This window comes from Perissodus microlepis, chromosome 3 (genome assembly GCF_051167445.1).
Source record: "Perissodus microlepis isolate ML-2025 ecotype Zambia chromosome 3, ASM5116744v1, whole genome shotgun sequence".
Taxonomy (NCBI): Eukaryota; Metazoa; Chordata; class Actinopteri; order Cichliformes; family Cichlidae; genus Perissodus; species Perissodus microlepis.
The window spans coordinates 25,595,067-25,614,786 of NC_140463.1; the positions used below are offsets into that span (position 1 = coordinate 25,595,067).

Consider the following 19,720-nt stretch of genomic DNA (forward strand, 5'->3'; position numbering starts at 1 on the left):
AGGCCATGTTACTCCTAAATTTCTATCTTGTTCAAAGAGAAGATATAAAACAAAGTTCTAAGCTAATCGACCTTAGTGTTCTCCTTTTTAAAAAGAATCGATAAAGAATCGAATCGTTAAACAGAATCGAAAATGGAATCGGAATCGTGAAAATCTTATCAATACCCATCCCTATTTGCACCCAACTGAGTAGAAAGGCAGTGTGTGAGTAACTGTCAGGCTGCGTCTCTCTACAGTCAGCAGGTGAGCTGTTGTTTACATCTCCTAAATATAACTAAAAGCTACAAGGACTCCCGTCTTCACTATCCCACATCAGCTCTGTGACATTTCAGTCAGACCTCTATCACATTTTCCCTTTTGTTTTCTTCCACTGTGCCCAAAAAGCACCTGACCCACGCAGCACAATCACACTTTAAATCAGCTGCTGTGGCTCAGCACACACACACACACACACACACACACACACACACACACACACACACACACACACACACCGAGAGAGAGTGGGCGTTCTATTTGTTATTGCATAAAACTACAACTCCCAGGTGCTGCCTCTCACAGGCTGTTCCGTGACTGCGCAGTGGCGCATAGACGGCGCAGTGAGTGTGCAGCTTCCCTCTGGTGGCAATATTCTTCAATAAACAAATAAATTATTAATAATAATAATGAAAACACTCATAGTATTGTTTGTTTTTCCTCATCCATAAGTCATATTTTCAGTTAGTTTCCTCACAATTACGATCTAATAACCAAACATTTTGACTTTTGGGTCAAAATGTTGTTAACTAACTTCTGTAAATGTTTTCAATATTCAGGGTTTTTTTTTGGTCTTTAAACTATAAAATTAGTTTTTGTGTGTTTTATTATCCGTTACTTTGATGACGTCAGCAGACTGTTACAGTACATAAATCCAGTTTTCCCTACATATATGTAGGATGCTCTCTTACAGAGGGATAATGCAGCTTCTGGGCGTTAATATTATGATACATGGAGGTTTGCTGTTATGTGCCCTCCCCCCTAAAAGCCGTGCCGCCTCCCGGTGTTGCGCCTCTGCGCGCTCCTTTACGGTAGTGGTACTGATGCGGGATGAGTCAGGCTATATGATGCTGCTGCCATTTCATCAGCAGCGAAAGCCTCCAAACCCCGAGCAAACACAGAAACGATACCGCGGGATTTCCCTCTCACAGCCTCGTAGACATCCTCTCAGCTCGGGGGCTCGAAACAGAGAACAGAGGCCTGCTCGCAGTTTATTCGCGGCTCCGAGCGAAAGCGCAAGATCCCTTTTTTCTGGTCGCACCTGCACTTGGATGCGTTTTTCTCCTTTCAGCACTCAATCGGGCCTGACATTAAGGAGGAAGTCAGCCCTGAGTCCTCCGGGGCCTGCCGCTCACCAGCCTCTGTGATCCAGCTTCCACACAAACATCGAGGTTTCGCCGCTTTTGGGTTGTTTTTGCGGCTCCCTGAGCATCGATCCCCCGGACTAGCCTGTATCATGGAGCCCTCAGCAGCCTGAACAGCGTGACAAGAGCGACCATTCTGTCCCGAAGCACTCCACTGCTGCTCCAAGTAGGCTGTTTTCCTCTACTGTTTTATCTCCGTGTCTTTGTGGTGTCGCGATAAAAGCGATGGCTGATTAAACCGAAATGACTATTTCCAGGCCTTTAGATTGCTTTGCATGGATGTGATTGAAATTCATAATAGCAAGAAAAGTCGCCTTTGGAAGAAACATCGTTGTCTGTTGTTTGATAAACAACATCTAATCGATGATAAGTCGTGATTTTGCGCACAAACTCACCTCAAACACGGATAAATTTACGCAAAATAAATAAAGCAATGGGATCAATAACAACCCCCCACCCCCCTACGCATGTAATCATGTCAGTCTGAACCGCAGCCATCTGTAAATGCTGGATATGTGAAACCCTGCGTGTCGTGTCGAACCCACGAGCTGCCCATCCCGGCGCGAGAGCCCATCAGGCTGCTATTCAGCAGGGATTCAGCCTTTAATGTTTGCATACCTCCCGAGCTACGCAACCTGACTCCACAGAGACGCGCATGGGGTGATGGGAGGCCGCGTGCTTGCCTGATGGCCTGGTCGGGAACAGCTGTATTGTGAGGATCTGTAGGAGACAGGGCTGCTGTACAGAGAGCAGCATAGCTTATGTTATCAAATCCCTTAAGTCACATATTTCAAGAGACGTTTTGCCTCTTAAAAGAGAAAACATAGAGCTGAATGGACTAAATAAACATAGTTCAGAATTGAATTACTATTTCAGTTTACATTTTTCTGCAAACCCTTAATGATCTGATATATTTAATGTCGTATACCATGTGCAGAATATGCATGAGTAAATATATACCTGTTCAACTGGCACATTAACAAGAATATCTAACCAGCCAATCATATGGCAGCAGCTCAGTGCATTCAGGCATGTAGACGTGGTCAAGACGACTGGCCGAAGGTCAGACTGAGTATCAGAAAGAGAAAGAAAGGGGATTTAAGCGACTTTGAACATGGTGGTGTTGTTCGTGCCTGATGTTTGAGTATTTCAGAAACTGCTGGGATTTTCCCACACAGCCATCTTTAGGGTTTACAGAGCAGCGGCAGTTGTCTGCGTGAAAATGCCTTGTTGGTCAGAGGAGAATGATCAGAATGCTCAAATAACCACACGTTGCAAGCAGAAAAGCTTCTCTGAATGGTCTACAGCAGCAGAAGACCACATTGGATGTCACTCCTTACTGCTAAGAGCAGAAAACTGAGGCTGAAATTCACACAGTCACACAAACAACAGAAGACGGGGACAATAGAAGATTGAAAAGATGTTCTCTGCTTTGTGTCTATATTTTTATGCTTTGACATTCAAATAATAAGGTCAGAATTTGGTGCAGACAACATGAAAGCATGGATCCATCACAGCTTGGATCACCAGTAATGGTGTGCTGGATGTTTTCTTGACACCCTTTGGTCCCTTTTGTAGTCAGATTGTTACATTAATATATTTATTATATTATTTTAAGACATGCTTTAACATGTCAGCACCTGTTTAGGGTGGTATTTGTTATTGTGTAGCTATCAGAATCGATTTTGGATCAAATAATTATTTTGTATGAGAAGTGGCATGGAGCAAAGAGCAGCTAATTACATTTGAAAGGTAGAGGAGTCAAAATAAAGTCACACGAACTATTGGAAACATTTGGCACATTTCAAAACTCCATCTATAACTGAAGAACTTAAATATAGTTAGTTACCTGTGACTGGTTTAATTATAGCTGCAAGAAAAATCTGTCCAATCAAAGCAGTTGGTTATATTTGTAATTATATGCCCCCCCCCCCCTGAAAAAAGCAGGCTTTGATTAAATCAACAGTTGATGCCATCAAAAGATGACTAAAGAAGCGTAAGAGGATTCCTTCTTATACCCTGTGGTGTTAATCATATCACACAGGCATGTGAGCAAATTACCAGTCGAAGGTAGCAACAATAGCTAACAATATCAACAGTATTGATATTGTTAGCTTATGTTTCTATTTGTTTATTCCTGCTCTGTCCACTCTGCTGTTTCTCATCTAATCTTATCTTATGTGCTCATTGCCTCTCACTCAGTGCTGCAGAAATGAGCCCTAAAGCCCAGAAACATGTTTCTGGGCCTGCAATCTTAAAACAGATGTTTACAATCCTCTTGAGTTTGTTCATATTAACCGTGGAAAGTGAAAAATACCAGGTTATAATACAAAAAGGACGTCCATTCACATCATATGTGGCCACAGAAGCTGTTGAAGACGTCATGTTAAAAGTAAAAGTCATTTTACTTCCTGCGCTTGGATTAAGGCTTCAAAAATTATAGCTGTGTGAGTTTGTGAAGATAATCCTGCAGAATAAGACTTGTAAATATCGCAACCTTTTATTAATTTTAGTGATTATTTCTTGTGATTATCCCCAAAAATCCCATTGACTTTTCATCAAGGGAGCCCGGGTATTTCTAAGTATCCAGGCTGGTCTGCAAAAAACCCTCCAAAACTCATTATTTTGTCACCCTGTGGGAGCTTGGACATGGCAGCTCAAAGAACAGGAAGTGAAGGGTCAGATGGTAGCATTTGGTTTGCAAAGAAACAACCAAGCTTAAACCAAGAAGAACAGTAAGATGTGCACTTAAACAAACAATCTAATGTTGTTTGTTGATTCCTCTCTTCCCTCGCCTCCTCCCTCCCTCTCTCCCTCCCTCTCTCCCTCCCTCACCCCCTCCCTCTCTCCCTCCCTCTGTCTCTCTCATGTTTGTGCACCAACAGCTCGTACCACAGCAAGCAGACCAACACTTACAAGCGCACCGGGGAGAGCTGCAGACCAAGCCAAGTCATGGAGGCAATATGGCTCTATCAGTTCCGGCTGATCGTCATCGGGGACTCCACGGTGGGCAAGTCATGTCTGATCCGGCGGTTCACGGAGGGTCGCTTCGCCCAAGTGTCCGACCCGACCGTCGGGGTGGACTTCTTCTCTCGCCTGGTGGAGATCGAGCCAGGCAAGAGGATCAAGCTGCAGATCTGGGACACCGCTGGTCAGGAGCGCTTCAGGTAAGTGTGTGTCTGGAGCTTTACAACGAGTCTGCGTTTAATGTGGTGTTATTTCCTTTACATCTTTATGGAAATATTATTTAAATTTACTGGAGGTGACGCATGGTAATTTAAGAATATTTGTTTAGCAGGAGAGGATGCGTTTATATGCAGCAGAAATAGTGACATGTGTGCAGGGTGTGTCAGGAGCTATCAGTGTTGTGGTTTGTGTCTTTTTGGGTAATTAAGAACCATGTAAGCGCTCAGAACTAGACAAACACGTGAACTGCCAGCAATAATTTGCACAGGGAAAGCAGGCATTCAAATGAGCTCCAGGGTCATGTGCTCAGAGAAAACAACCAGAGCGTTTGTTTCTAAAAAGTAAACAGTCGCAGGTGCCGCTAAAACCTGATAGTCGTCATTTTGGTGCTCCAGGCGACTCTGAAGTGAAGTGAACTGCCTTTACGGAGAATAAAAGGTCTCAGTTGCTTCAGATGGTGTGTTTACATGGTCATAGTCAGATTACACAAACCTATGGTGTGTAATATGGTGTAATAAAGGTGTAATAAAGGAGAAAGAACAAAAAGTAGTTTAGTAGTTAACATTCAGGTCCCACAGTGCTGCCTACTACTTCCAGAGGTGCAATCACATACAGAAATGCAAATAGTGGCTGTTGTTGTCGTGTCCCAGTATCCCCTCCTTAGTTCCCAATCCCTGTTGTGGTCATTTTTTTCCAGAAAAACACATTTGTCGATTTCTTTTTTACATTCCCGCACGTTCAATAGTTTCGACAATCCCCTTCCAGGAATTTGCTGACAACAGTGAGGCTGCTGTTGTTATTCTTTCACTGATAAGTTCAAAAACTGTGATGAGAAAATACCCAGAAATGCACAGGAGGAATCAACAGGACTGAACAGGCCAATCACAGTAGTTGCAGACTGCATAACTGTACTTTGCTGCGTATTTTCAGAGAGCATGCCAGTGTAGGGGTTTGCAGTTATTACCTAGATTTAACACCAAAGTATTAAACCTCTCTCAGACTGATTAAGATAGGGAAATTATTTTTTAGCTAATGAAAGAGTTAAACACATTTATTAAATGGGAGTCTTTGAAATGCCAAGTATGTCATGTAAAATGTACATGTAAAAATATGTAACTGACTAGGAAGCCAGCGTTTAATATGCATCCTGCGATTAAAGCTACTTTTGGGTGCCCCTTATTCACCACAGCAGGTGAGATTTTCATGCTGAATGTCTTTCCCGACACAAGCCCAAAGTGAACCAGGGAGCTTTTGGTTATTAGGTCAGTTTGTAAACAAGTATGCCCTTATTTATTTTATTTAAGGAATCAAGTGATCAGCAAGTCTGTTGTAGCTGAAATGTGATGACCAATTAAAATTTTTATTTCAATCATTTCAATTTACTCATTTTATTAAAATCTTTATATTTTTAAGTGTTTTTATTTCTCATGCACACTGAAGTTTTCTAGTGTTCATTTGAACTGTCATATCAGCTTTCAAATATCTGTGTGCCAAGCTAATTGATCAAAATGCTGATTTAATATGTTAGATTAAAGATGTTTCTCCATCAGAACAGAACCTACAGTACATGAAGGGTAAAAAAGGGTAACGCATAGCTATAATAATGTATGCCTCATAGCGGGAAAGCACTTTCACACATGCACGCACACACACAGCACAGCTCATCATCCTAACAGAAGAGGACGGGTCTCACCTGTCACCATGATGAAAATCTCTATGGCAACCGCAGCAAGTCCCTCCGAAAACGAAGGATGTCTCAGACCTTTTTCAGCCCGAACACCACGAGGCCTTTTCCTAGAAATAAATCTGTGATCCAGTGACTTTTCTTAGAAGCACTTCACACAGATAAGTAGCACTTTACTTCACTTCTCAGATGATTTCCTTTGAATTTATGTATCATGAAATCATTTTTTAGTTTCGTATGCTAGCAATTTTTCTCTAATATAATATAATATAATATAATATAATATAATATAATATAATATAATATAATATAATATAATATAATATAATATAATATAATAAAAAACAGTAAGCCATTCTCTGACAGATTTATGAAAGTGTGTTTGGTGAGAAAAAAGAACAGCATTTGAGAATATGGACAATTTTGACTTTGTGTTATTGGTTGTGGATGAGAGCTGTGATGTCCGTGACACAACCTAGTTGATTATCTTTCAACTTAGGATATTGAAAAAGTTTAAAGTCGTGGAGGAGCTGGCAGCAGTGCACTCAGTGAAAGAGACAACAACAGGGAGTGATTTGTTAATGGGGCTAAGTCCAGGCTTAGATAGGCTTGGGCTGCAATAGGATAACTGGCAGTTGTTATGATCAATAGGTCTATAAATCTGGGAAAAATGTCAGACAATTTGAGTTGGGTGCAAGATAAAGTGACTGAAAGTAACCAACAACTGAATACGGCACTGAACAAAAGATAGTTTGTTACACTTTTGATGGGGGAGGAGACTGAACATGGTGACATAGGCTGCCACACAGCTGTCAGGTGGCTCAGCCTGAGCAAAGAGTGTGGAAACTGAGAGCAGAATTTCAAGAGTTTGTTAGAAGAAGAAAGTCAAAGACATCCTAAAGCTCAAATGCAGAATGGAAAGACTAAAGACCTAAAAACCATATTTGCATTTGAAATGCTCATGACAAGGTTGTAGCTTCTTTAAAGCTAGTTGGAAACAGCATTTTTATTCACATGCCAACAGTGAAGATGCTTCATGTTCTCCTTGAAGAAGTTTTATAAATCGAGCTATAGATCCTCTCTCAGTGATGTTTTCCCTCAAGGATCCAACTCAGATATTGAACCTGACTTTAATGCACTTGTTGAAGCCTGTCAATTGGTAGACCCACAAAACCCCTATACAGGAAGTTGATTTCGGTGCTCTGATAAAGAAAAGTCTTGATCCCAGATCCTATGAGTCTTTCCCAGTAGATAATGCAGGGTTCTTGAGCTGATGTGGATGAAGGGACTCGTCCAGCCTGGCTGCCTTGAACAAGCAGGTGTCTTCCCTGCTTGTCCTGGTATGAAAAAACTCAAGTAGCCTTGCAGGTCAAATTTATCAGGAATTTCCTTTGAGTCTTGGCAAAGGAAAAGCACACACAAAAAAGAGAATAATCAAATCACATGAATTCTACTTATTGAAGTAACTCACTCTAAGCTAATGTTCATGTTGTTCCTATCTTTGGCGGAAGAGAGGTTGGTGGTGAGATGGACACTTCCAGCACTGAAGATGTGCTTAGTGCTCTGTTAATGGTAATAATCAGGAATGGAGGATTCCTTGATAAGTCCCACATCTTCACAGAGGAAACCTTGAAAGTCTTGAGAATCTGCAATCCACTTGGAAAATGATTAAATGGTAAATGGCCTGCATTTGTATAGCGCTTTACTCAGTCTCTAAGGACCCCAAAGCGCTTTACACTACATTCAGTCATTCACCCATTCACACACACATTCATACACTGGCAATGGCAAGCTACGTTGAAGCCACAGCTGCTCTGGGGTGCACTGACAGAGGCGAGGCTGCCGGACACTGGCGCCACCGGGCCCTCTGACCACCACCAGTCAGAGGGCCAAATCCTTCACAGAATTATAATCCAACATGGCAAAGATGATGATGAGCAGAAATAAAGCCAAATCCAAGTCCAATCTGTAAGTCCAGTCCACCATAGCGCTTCTGCTGGAATTTCCAACGGTGAACTTTTGGAACTGCTCATCTCGCAGGGCGCCAGAGACTGACCCAGAATGCCTCCTGGTATCCCAGTTTATTCTTTGTCAAGTGCCCACTCACTCCACTTCTCTCTATAATATTTAGTCAACCAATCAGGTGTTTACATAAGATTCACTGATCTTCAGCCCCACCTTATCACTCACTCTTTATCTCTCTCTTTAAGTATGGAAAATGCCATTACATTGGTACAAGTCACCCACATGATCCCACATGCATACTGTACTTACTAAAGGTGTATTAATCAGCTGGTAATAACACTCAGTGGAATCATCATTTACTCCTCTTCCACTCACATTTTCTAATAACTATCGCTGGTTTAGTGATTTCTTTAGCCTTTTATAGCACTGTGTATCTGCCAACATTTATAAATTCAGTAGGTACAGAGAGGCTTGAGGCTGAAAACTATGAACAGCGAAGATGGACAGATGAACTGTTTCCTAATAACAGAAATAGAGGACATTATCAGCCTAATAATTTATCTTACATGCAGCAAACAAGAATTTAATCATAAATTTATTCATTTGTCACTTGTTTGTCTGATTATCGTGTATGTGCTGGAGCTGCAGTGGCACAGAATGCACCCAGATAATCCTTCAGTTATTACACTATGGTTGACTAAAGTAGCTGTTTTAGGAAAATATTTAAAAGCCACTATTTTGGGGAACTTGTGACGCAGCAGTCCTTGCTTGTTTTAATCCACCACACAGTCCTCTGTTCACTTCTTCTCCACCAGCGATGCAGATCTCTTAGTCATTGTTGTTTCATCTGCGTGGTCCTTGCTTCTAAAAATACATATAAACTATGTGTGTGTCCGATCAAATGAATCACTCTCCGGCTCAGGTTTTTCTGCTATCCACTCCTCCTCTCTTACTGTCTCCTCTCTGTCAGCAACTCCTCCCTTCTTCCTCTTTCAAGACACGTCTCTCTTTCCGTCTCCAGCTTAAGCCTCTAATTGTCCTTCCAGTTATATTTATATTCGCGTGCAGTCTGTGAGGAAGAGAGAGAGAGACGTCATGAGGTAGTCGATGTGTCCCTGCGTGCATGCAGGTTGTCGCATCTCGTCAAAATCTAGCAGCACTTTTCCTCCCTGTCAGATTGCGTAGAGGAGTTACAGTTATATAAACCACAAATCCAGTTTCCACTTGGTATTAAAATGATACCCTAATGACACCTCCATCTTCCTCTGCGTTCACACCTCCTTTCTTGTTTTATTACTAATATGACTTATTTTTCTATTCATCCTGATCATATAATGGGTATGTTTATTTTTAAAATCAAGAGAAAAATGTATAAAGTGCAGGGTGTTTGTGATGTACAAGCTGCGTGTCTGGCTAACCAGCTTAACTGCTGCATCAAAGACTTTTAATGTTTTTTGAGGTAGACGAAAAATCGCTGCAGGAATAATTTGTAATTAATGTATTTCACACAGTAGTTCTGGATTTTTAGCAGTTCACTATATATGTTTATACAATCCAAACTAAGGACAGTGTTACCCAAGATGAGTTATCCAATAAGTCCTGTCTGTTATTTGTTTTTTTCTGTTGAAACTTTTTAATAAAAATAGTTTAAGAATATATTAATCCTTTAGTTGCTTACACAGACCCAGAGATACCCCGACCGGCTGTGAGTAGTTGTTGGAGGTTGTTTTGCAGGTACAGTAGTGCAAAATTGGTATGTAGTGCTGCACCGAAATCCTCCTTGCAGCTGCTTTGGTCACCACCTGATTGCTGTGGTTGCCTGTAGATTGCATGGAAGACGGTAACTTGTTTGTTAACATTCTACTCACCAAGCAGGGGAAACTATGAAAAGTGTGCTGCAGTAAATTTGAAGGAAAAACTTTTATTTGAATGATGAATTTCTAAGTTTCACTACAGCTTGGGGAGTAAATGGCGAGCGTTTGCAAACAAATTGGTACCTTCGAGCAAAACTACAGGCAACCATGTTAGCTAACAGGCGAGCCAGGATACAGCAGTCTACTGTACCTACAAAGCTGTTTTAAAATAAATCTGCTGAAAACATTAAAATGTAATTTAGTGTTTAATAAATCCACGGAGCTAAAAGGTGCTTAAATAACTAACTTGCTACAGTTTCTAAATTTAGCCTCATTTGTTAAAATTACAATCAGTGTTTAAAACAATTTGCTGAAACAGTGATGTTACACCCTCAGTCACAACTGGTGTTGAAGTGATTTCTGTACACAACAACGATCCTGACTCACAGTCTATTAAAAAATTACATATATTTTTTGCACTAAGAAAGTTAAATGCATTTGTCTTGGTTTTTATTTTCAAACAACATTTGAAAACACTTCACTATATACAAAACTGAATCTACAGTCTGTCAAATCATATGATAGTTACAATTTGATAGTTTGTCTAGCTTGTAAGGACCATATATCTCTAAATAAATAGCTTTTAATGGGCTCAAAAATATACCTTTATCTATATTTAAAAGATACTTTGAATACATGTATAACATTAAAAAATAACAGCTGAATTAAAAGGCTGAAGCATTCTGTGACAAATCTAATTATCAATATTTACAGAGGCATTTAACAATGAATACAAAATGAAGGCGATGTATTACAAAACAGCTGGTTATACTTTGTAAATTAGATCAACCAGAAGATTTCTTTTGAATGTTATTCTGAAAGTGCTGAACCTGCATCGGTTCTACTCGCCTGTTTTATGATACCAGATTTGATGTCTCCTCTCCATCATCAAGGCTTTGTGAATGTAATAAATGTAGTTATTATGCTATTTCTCATTGTATTCTTAACTCATCTGCATCACACATGTGATCAAAATGGTTAGCAAGAGAAAACTTATCTGTTAAAGTGATACATTATAAATGGCTTGTTTGCATGCTAATGCTAGCTCTGTTTCCATGCAAAGCAGATTGTAACTGCTCTAAGAACTCCTGTCACTTTCCTGTCGAAGACCAGAGGTTTATCCACAATATGCATCTGCAAACAAGCAACTGTAAGCTGCTACTGACTACAATAGCTTGACTGCAAGCAGAGTTAATCCTGCTTCCAGAGATGATTACCAGCTTCGACCACAAGATCGCAGTGATTTTAAGATTGGATACAGTTGAATACAAGACTTACGAGAAAACACAGAGATGAAAATAGATTTTTACATTTTTATTTATTTGTAAATTTCGCTGGACAAGCAGAACTTGCTTTGCTTGACCAACAGAACTCAGTCGATTTATTTTCTTTGTGAACTTCATACATGTTCTTTGCAAACAGAAAGTATATCCACTGGCCACTGCTTTATCTGTTTAACTTCATATAATCAAATTCTTGTGCATTTATTATAGTTGGTGAAATAACTGCATGTAGTATTAATGTTAAATGCTTCCCTCTATTTTATGTCCTTCCCAGGTCTATTACCAGGGCTTACTACCGTAACTCTGTGGGTGGGCTTCTCCTCTTTGACATCACCAATCGCCGATCTTTCCAGAATGTCCATGACTGGCTGGAGGAGGCTCGTAGTCATGTCCAGCCACATAGCATCGTATTTCTATTGGTGGGCCACAAGTGTGATCTGGAGGCACAGCGGCAGGTGTGTACACTGTAAAGTGGATTAAAACTGGATTAAAACAAGCACTTTCCCCTGTTGTGAAAGGTTACGCACTATGCAATACAACGAAGTCACAGTTTTAAAAATAACTTTTTTGTTCACATTTATTTATTTGTTTTTGTTTGCACTTATTTTGTTCAGAGGCACAGTTTATTGTCTTGGGTCAGTAGGCAGACAGAAATAAAAATATATCCCCTCTGAAAATTAGACAGCATAACACCACATCTACATTAATATCCCACCATCGTGAGAGCAGGAATAAAATGAAATGAACGAGGAAATTATGCAACATTTCCTGTATTAGCCACTTACCCCTATCTTGATCTGCCCACTTTCATAACTTTGTGTTAGAGGGCTCGTTTACCAGCTTTTCAGTTGCCATCATAAATTGGTCAATAATGCTTCAGCTTTATTTTGTAACAGGACTGAACAGTCATTATCTGTGAGTGTGGAATCAGGCCTATGTCAGCAGAATAACACACTTCAGAGTAACTGGAGACTCTTTGATCTTTGGAATGAAATAGATGATACATGTCAAATTAAAAATTTAAACTGTTCTGTGCAGGTTTGCTCAACTCAACTCAACTTCAAAGTACTTTGAGGAAAATGCAATATCAGTGCGCTCAAGTTCAAGGAGTGTTTTAGCCTCTTATTGGTTTGGGATTTTTAGTTGTGCTGGGTTAGCTTAGGGCATGTCACAATATGATGCATAATAATGTCTTGATGTGGAAACATGCAGCTGAAGTAGTCACTCAAATTTGACTTTGTGTGCGAATGGCAGTCCAATCCAAAAAAAACCTACAGCTTGTCTTCTTAGTCCTTGCACTTCCTGATAAGACCATTTGTTGTTGAATTGCTGTCGTGGCACTCAAATGTGTTTTACAGCCATTACAGGAGATAGCGTCATTAACTCACTTAACTCATTTGATCTTGTAGGTGACCCGCCAAGAAGCAGAGAAACTGGCTGGGGCGTATGGGATGCGCTATGTTGAGACGTCAGCCCGTGACGCCATCAATGTGGAACACGCCTTCACTGAGCTGACCAGAGACATCTTCGCCCTGGTTCGGTCTGGTGACATCACCATCCAGGAGGGCTGGGAGGGTGTGAAGAGTGGGTTTGTGCCCAATGTGGTTCACTCATCCGAGGAAGTGACCAAGAGTGACCGCCGCTGTCTCTGTTGATCTGGGAAGACTGAAGATAGGGGAGTGAAGTGGATCAGAGAGGGGTAGCTGACGGACTGAGGTGTCAGCCCTCTGACTGAAAACTGGTGGTAACCCTCGTTGTTCTTTCTTAGGAAAGACACAGAAAGGGATGTTTGGCATATTTTAACAAAAAGGCTGGTAGATCATGGAGAAGAACACCTTGAATGTGGGTGTAAGACTAAAAATGGTTGCGCCCATTAAAGATGCTCATTTGAGGGCTCCCTTTTCTTTTGTTTTGGGCTTCTTTCCTGAATAAACCTCCCTTGCAAAAGCCTTAGAAAGATGATCCATTTCATGTTTCTTCCTCCGTTTAAGTCTTCGGTCACCTCTCTGCTCCCTAGCCTTCTCCTCTCAATATGCAATTACACGATCGCACTGAAAGCTATCACTCCTACGTTAGTGTCCAACATCTTTTTCAGCATTTTCAGTGTAGTGTACTTAGCTTCAACTTCATTGATTATTTGATTAGCATCTACAGTACTGTGCCAAAATCTTGAGTCAGCCTAATGTTTTAAATATTGTGTTTGGAAAATGGGAAATAGTTGCAATAATGTACTAAAATGTGCAAATACACAATCCCAAGACTATCCCACTCTGCTTCAGTTATGTTAAGATCCGTGCTCTGGGGAGGCCAGTCCATGACTGATATTGCTCCACTGTGTGCTTTTCTATCCGGGTATATTTGTACTGCATAGGAAGTGCTTTTGGGATCATTGTCATGCTGAAAAAAAGCTGTTCCCCATCAGATGCTTTCCAGATGATATTGAGTGGTGGATCATAGCATCTATTTTGACAAAATCTCCAACACCACTGGCTGAAATGCAGCCCCAAACCATGGCAGAGCCTCCATCATGTTTTACAGATGGCTGTTGGCACTCACTGTTGTACTTCTCTACTGATGTCCTTTGCACATGTGAGAATTTGAACCAAAAATGTGAAATTTGGATTCAATGGTCAATAGTTCAGTGGCTTAACAACAACCCCCCCACCCCTGAAAGACCTTAAGAAAGGCTGGACAACTATTGGTCGAGACCACATTAAAAAATGACAAGAAAATCTGGCTCCATGAAAGCAAAATACAGAGAAATGAGAGGCTACTCAAGATTTCTGCACATTACTCTATCTCCACTTTCAACCATCAAAGCTCAATGGAGACGTCCTGGAGGTCCTAAATATATAAAATGTGATTTTGTTGCTATTTTATTTGACTTTGAAGCAGTTTAGGCCTCCTGTAAGCTCAGTGACATTGACTACATGGTTACATCCACTATCATTTTGCTAAACACCATACTGCACATCCAGTTTCTAATGGACTCCTCAAGCAAGAAAAGTCAACGTGTACAGCTGTGTAACCCAGGTGGATTCTTGTAAAAATTTTGTGCTGGTTTACCTTTCAATGAGACACTTTTTAAGGTGGATTAACAGGAGCGAAATGGAGCCAAACAGCACCTTAGTAACCAAGTTCGTCTTAAATGTGGTACCATTTGGGGCATTTGAAGAAGGAAAACAAGCGACCTAGGCAAAAGAAACAGATACATTGGAAAGAGATGCATTGAAGGGAAATGGACTCCACAAAAGAACCACATTACCCACAATGCAAGACGAGACAGACAGAACTGAAGCTTCTAATACAGGGGATACTATTTTTCTTTTTTTCTGAGCAAGTAGTATACAATTTTTTTAATGTGTGTGGGTAAGTGTATCATATCTAACTTTTGTTTTTAATTTAACACAAAGCTTAAAGTGGATGTCACTGCCATGATTACTTGAGTTATACTATTTATAAGATGGCCATGAGGGTAGATTTAAAACAAAGGTGAACATTTGAGATCTCAAATGACTATATTTCAAACAGTCTGAATTTGAATGTGGATATATAATCATTAAAATGTTGTTAAAATATGTTTATGTGTGACCTAGAGGTTTAAGAACGTGAAATTTTAGCCACATTTAGCCCAATTTTACTATAATTTTAATCTTGATGCAAAATTCAGTATTTGTGGGTTACTTGAATGATTAAATCACAGCTGTCTGCCTTATGTTATATTTATTTTTAAGGGATACCTTTAGTAAATTTCTTTAAAAGGCTTAAATAATAAATAATTACATCATCATTAAGACCAGAGGTACAGCTACTTTGCCATGGATGGAAATACTGGTAGACAGACCTAACTACAATAACAAATTTTTATTTATGCACATTTTTGTACAACTTAAGCGAGAAATAAGATGTTAACGTTTTGCACAGAGACTAGCTTTCACCCTATTTTGACTGCTAAGCTAAGCTAACAGCTGCTAGCCTCAGCGGTCCTTTGACTGAACATATTCTGAAAAAAACCCGATTGCTTTTAAAGTAATTTTACTCTTAAATTAATATTATTATTTTACACTATTACAGTTTTTTTTTTTTAAAAAAATACCAGACAACAAACAAAACAGTGAGTAGAGAAAATCAGCAGGCAACTTTCTTGCCATTTATATGACATGTTCTGCAGAAATCAGCACTGGACTAAATATAATACTCTGCTTACCCTGACCTACATACCCACACCAGTCACTTTGTTAGGTACACTTGTTCAGATACCCGTTAATGACAATATTTAACCAGCCAATTGTGTTGCAAAAATGCAATGCATTTTAGGTGTGTAGACATGGTCAAGACAACCTGCTAAAGTATAAACTGAGTGTGTTAATAAAATAAAGATATCTGATCCCAACATAGGGTTGGAGTTACATGTTAGACTGCCTTTAGTGTGCACTATGAGAATGGGAGAGAAAGTTAATTTGACTTTGAACATGGCATAGTTGTTGATGCCATGTAGACCATCTGATTATTTCTGTTGCTCTACTGAGTTTATAGAGATTGATGACTGTGGTGGGGCGTGGCCTGCGGTGCCGTGCAGAGGAGGCGGACGCACCGCCACAATGAGAAAAAGAGAAAATATCCAGTGAGCTTGAGTGAAAATGCCTTGTTGAAGTCAGAGCTCAGAGGAAAATGGACAGACTGCTTCGAGCTCACAGGAATTCAACAGTAAACCACCCGGTACAACCAAAGTATGCAGAAGACCATCTCTAAATGATCAGTGTGGAGTACAGCAGCAAAAGACCACACTGGCTGCCATTTTTGTAGACTAAGAACAGTAAGATGAGGTTACAATTCACACAGGCAAAGTTAGATGATAGAAAATTCGAAAACTGCTACCTGGTCTGATGAGTCTTTATATCTTTTGTGAGATCCGTATGGTAGGGTCCCAATTTGCCATAAATGACATGAAAGCATGGATCCACCCTGCCTTGTTTTAACGGTTCAGACTGGTCGTTGTGTAATGGTGTGGGGGATATTTTCTTGGCAAACTATAGGCCCTTCAATATGAATAGAGCATAGAATAGAATAGAATAGAATAGAATAGAATGCCTTTATTGTCACTATACAGTTGTACAATGAGATACAGAGCATCTCCTACTCAGTACAAACATGCTGGGGGGGGGCACAGTTCTGCAGCGCTATATACATATGGATAGTATTAACAGAGGGAAGTAGTAGTGGGGGGGATGGAACACCACGGCCCACCTGAATACTGTTACTGACCACGACCATCCCTTTATGTACCATCTTCTGATGGCTGCTTCCAACAGGATAACACACCATGTCACAAAGATCAGATCATCTCAAACTGGTTTCTTGAACATTACAATGAGTTCCCTGCACTCAAATGGCCTCCATAGTCTCCAGATTTCAGTCCAACAGAGCTCCTTTGGGATGTGGTTGAACGGGAGATTCTCATCATGGATTTGCAGACGACAAATCTGCAGCAACTGTGTGATGCTGTCATGTTAATATGAACCAAAATCTCTGAGTACTGTTTCCAGCACCTTGTTGAATCTATGCCACGAAGAATTAAAACTAGGAAGGTGTACCCAATAAAGTGGCTGGTGAGTGTATATGAGTGTAATTAAAGCCATTTTAAACACGGAGAAGGAACATATAGACGGTTATAGGGTTCTTAGCAATTAAATGTACCTTAAAATACTCATCTAAAGAACCTGGATTGTTTGGTGTACATGTAGATATCTATATATCATTTTGAAAAATTTCCATTTTTTTCCTCTCTGTCTCTTCTGTGTAACTAGGATGCTGCTGTAGATGTAGGAAACTTACGGTTTGATTAAATGTTTTACTCTGGTTGTCTGTTAACCAGATATACATTCCTGCTATGATCACAGCACTGATTATTCTTTTTCTTTTGTTTTTTAAATGAATGAGCATTACAGTCCTCTGTCGGCCAGTGAGGATAAGTATATGTCTTCATTTTCTCACATTGTATGCCTTCTTTTTAAGTGTTTCCAAAGAGTTTTGTGTCTGTCATTTTATTTTTACATGAATGTATCGTTAGGGGGGATTTTACACTGAGTTGTCCTATTAGAGTAATAATTTCAAGTCAAAGCAAAACACTCCCCTGAAATCTTTGAAAAGTGATGTACATGTTTTGAGAGTTTATGAGAAACTATTCTAATTATAATAACCCATTTCCACAGCTATACACACTGCATTATTCCTCATTGAAGTGAGTGAAAAGCTGTCGCCAGACGGAAAAGAACGATCTTCAGAAAAGTCCTTACAGGAATAATAAAAAACGCCTGAGCGCTCTCTCCCTGATGTCCTCCTGTTTTTGAAATGTTTCATCTCACAACCGCTTTAAGAAGTGTTTCCTTCCTCTGCCTTGCTGAATCATTAGGGACTGGAATTGAGAACCGGTTCTTGTAGAAAACTGGTTCCCAGTAGTCCAAGTCTGCCTTTCTATCGTTCCCACATATTGGTTCTTGCACTCTTGCCATGATCAGCTGATTCCAGTTCGCAGATCTTTTCTCTTCTACTAAGAGAAAGATCTTAGAGATGTGTGTCCTCATTAGGGATTTGTGTTGGTATGTGGGGTCTACTCTTATGTTATTACATCATCATTAAGACCTTTACTCTTTACAGAGTAAAGGCCCTTTCACATCGGACACGCATGCACTGCGCCAAAATTAGTGTGGCACTGGCCGCTGTGCTTTGCTTGTATGTATTTTTTTGTGGAGGCTCTGCGTGTACTAGATGCGCCCGCTACTTGTCATTTCAAAACATGTATCACTCTGCCTTTGTATCCTCTACGAGAGTTTGTGTTGTATTATGCTCAAAATTCCCAAGAGGATTTCATTGAGTCGACAGTTTAGAAGGTTTTCGTGGGTTATAGTCGGTGCAGTCTCCTGTGTGTGCTGCTCCTCCTCATGGGCGACAAAAGCTTCGTCAGCAGATGCTGTCTAGCTTTTAGACCGGCATGACTGGAGAGACAGAGTACAGGTTTTCATCTACTTCCACATAAAGAAGAGCATAAAGTCTGCAGGTTACAGCTCCAGCACAGTTTGTCTTATACTCTCACGATGATCTTCATGAAGATGAAACATGTCAATTAAATAAATTATATATAATACAAATGTTGCTTGGCTTTACTGAATAATGTCTGATAGCCTGGGAGCCAAAAAGAGCCCAAGCTTTGTGAAAATGTGAAAATTTCCAAAGAAAGAAAGAAAAGAGAGAGAGAGAGAGTATACATTTTGGACTTTTAGCTGTATTTTCCTCAGTTTTGCAGTTCTTATTGAAGAAAAAACACTATTCTGTTATATAACAAAAAACATCCATTTTTTTCACTATATGCTATTGAATTTTATTACGGTTTTCTGTAGATTCACAGCACAAGTTATTTTGCAAAATAAAATAAATTTTATATTTTGTAATTATAGGACAAAGTCTGGATAAGAGCTGCCTGCACTTTTTCTACAATTAAGCCAAAAGAGTGGCTCTGACTTTTACTACAGCAGTGTTATAGCTTTAACGTGTGGAACAACTGTGATGCATTTTTGAAGCTGTGCACATTTTTCTTAAGAAGCTTCATGCTGTTCACAATCAGTTTTATAAATAGGTGGTTTATTATATTTAATGTACAGCTGAACTTCTTCCCAGTAAACTTATTAGACATAGTTTTAGCTGTCTGGACCTCTTAAGATTAAATTTGGCCTGACTTTGATACGCCTGTCTTACAGCATTAAAACACTTTGGGAGGTGTGCATATTTTCTCCTAAGCTGAGAGTTTAAAGAGAAGCTAGATGAAACCACTGCCAGCTGTCTGTTGGCTGAGCCAGAATAAATTTTGGAAGCAAGGACTTGGTGACAAAACACACCCTCTTCTTACCAACTCGGACCATCCTGTTTCCAGTCTTTATGGGGGAACCCTTTAAGATCATCTTCACTGTCCAATTTAATCAATATGTCTTCAAAAATACAACCAAACCCTCCTGGGTGGACAAATTTTTCTCACTTCCTATGCTGGACAAAACCTTTTACAATAAAATTCATTTTTTTCATTCTTAGCTTGCAGAAAGTGTGAAATCTACTGTAATTTATTTTTCATGCTCCACATTTGTGGTCTTTTAACATGTGACACTTTCTAAATGTTGAAGGTTATTGTAGGCTTACAGCTGAAAAGAGCATCCATGCTCTTTACCTCTAAAACTGTTTCTTTTCAATAGAAGGACAAAAAAGTGTAATAATGACCAAAAAGGCACGTTCAATTTTAGT

General features: G+C 39.9%; 1 protein-coding gene across 1 annotated transcript; it reads left to right on the top strand.

The window, feature by feature from the left end:
• The first annotated feature begins 1,057 nt into the window (after window positions 1–1,057).
• On the top strand, window positions 1,058–17,764 carry rab39bb (RAB39B, member RAS oncogene family b). The gene is made up of 4 exons (XM_084923698.1): window positions 1,058–1,566; window positions 4,286–4,567; window positions 11,706–11,886; window positions 12,841–17,764. The coding sequence occupies exons 2-4, from the start codon at window positions 4,353–4,355 to the stop codon at window positions 13,084–13,086; spliced, it is 642 nt and encodes a 213-aa protein (XP_084779824.1). The 5' UTR covers window positions 1,058–1,566; window positions 4,286–4,352; the 3' UTR covers window positions 13,087–17,764.
• The last annotated feature ends 1,956 nt before the right edge of the window (window positions 17,765–19,720 follow it).

Coding starts and splice junctions, on each gene's coding strand:
- rab39bb (XM_084923698.1), top strand. CDS start 4,353: ATGGAGGCAATATGGCTCTATCAGTTCCGGCTGATCGTCATCGGGGAC. Junction 4,568..11,705: donor GCTGGTCAGGAGCGCTTCAG/GTAAGTGTGTGT, acceptor TGTCCTTCCCAG/GTCTATTACCAGGGCTTACT. Junction 11,887..12,840: donor ATCTGGAGGCACAGCGGCAG/GTGTGTACACTG, acceptor TTGATCTTGTAG/GTGACCCGCCAAGAAGCAGA.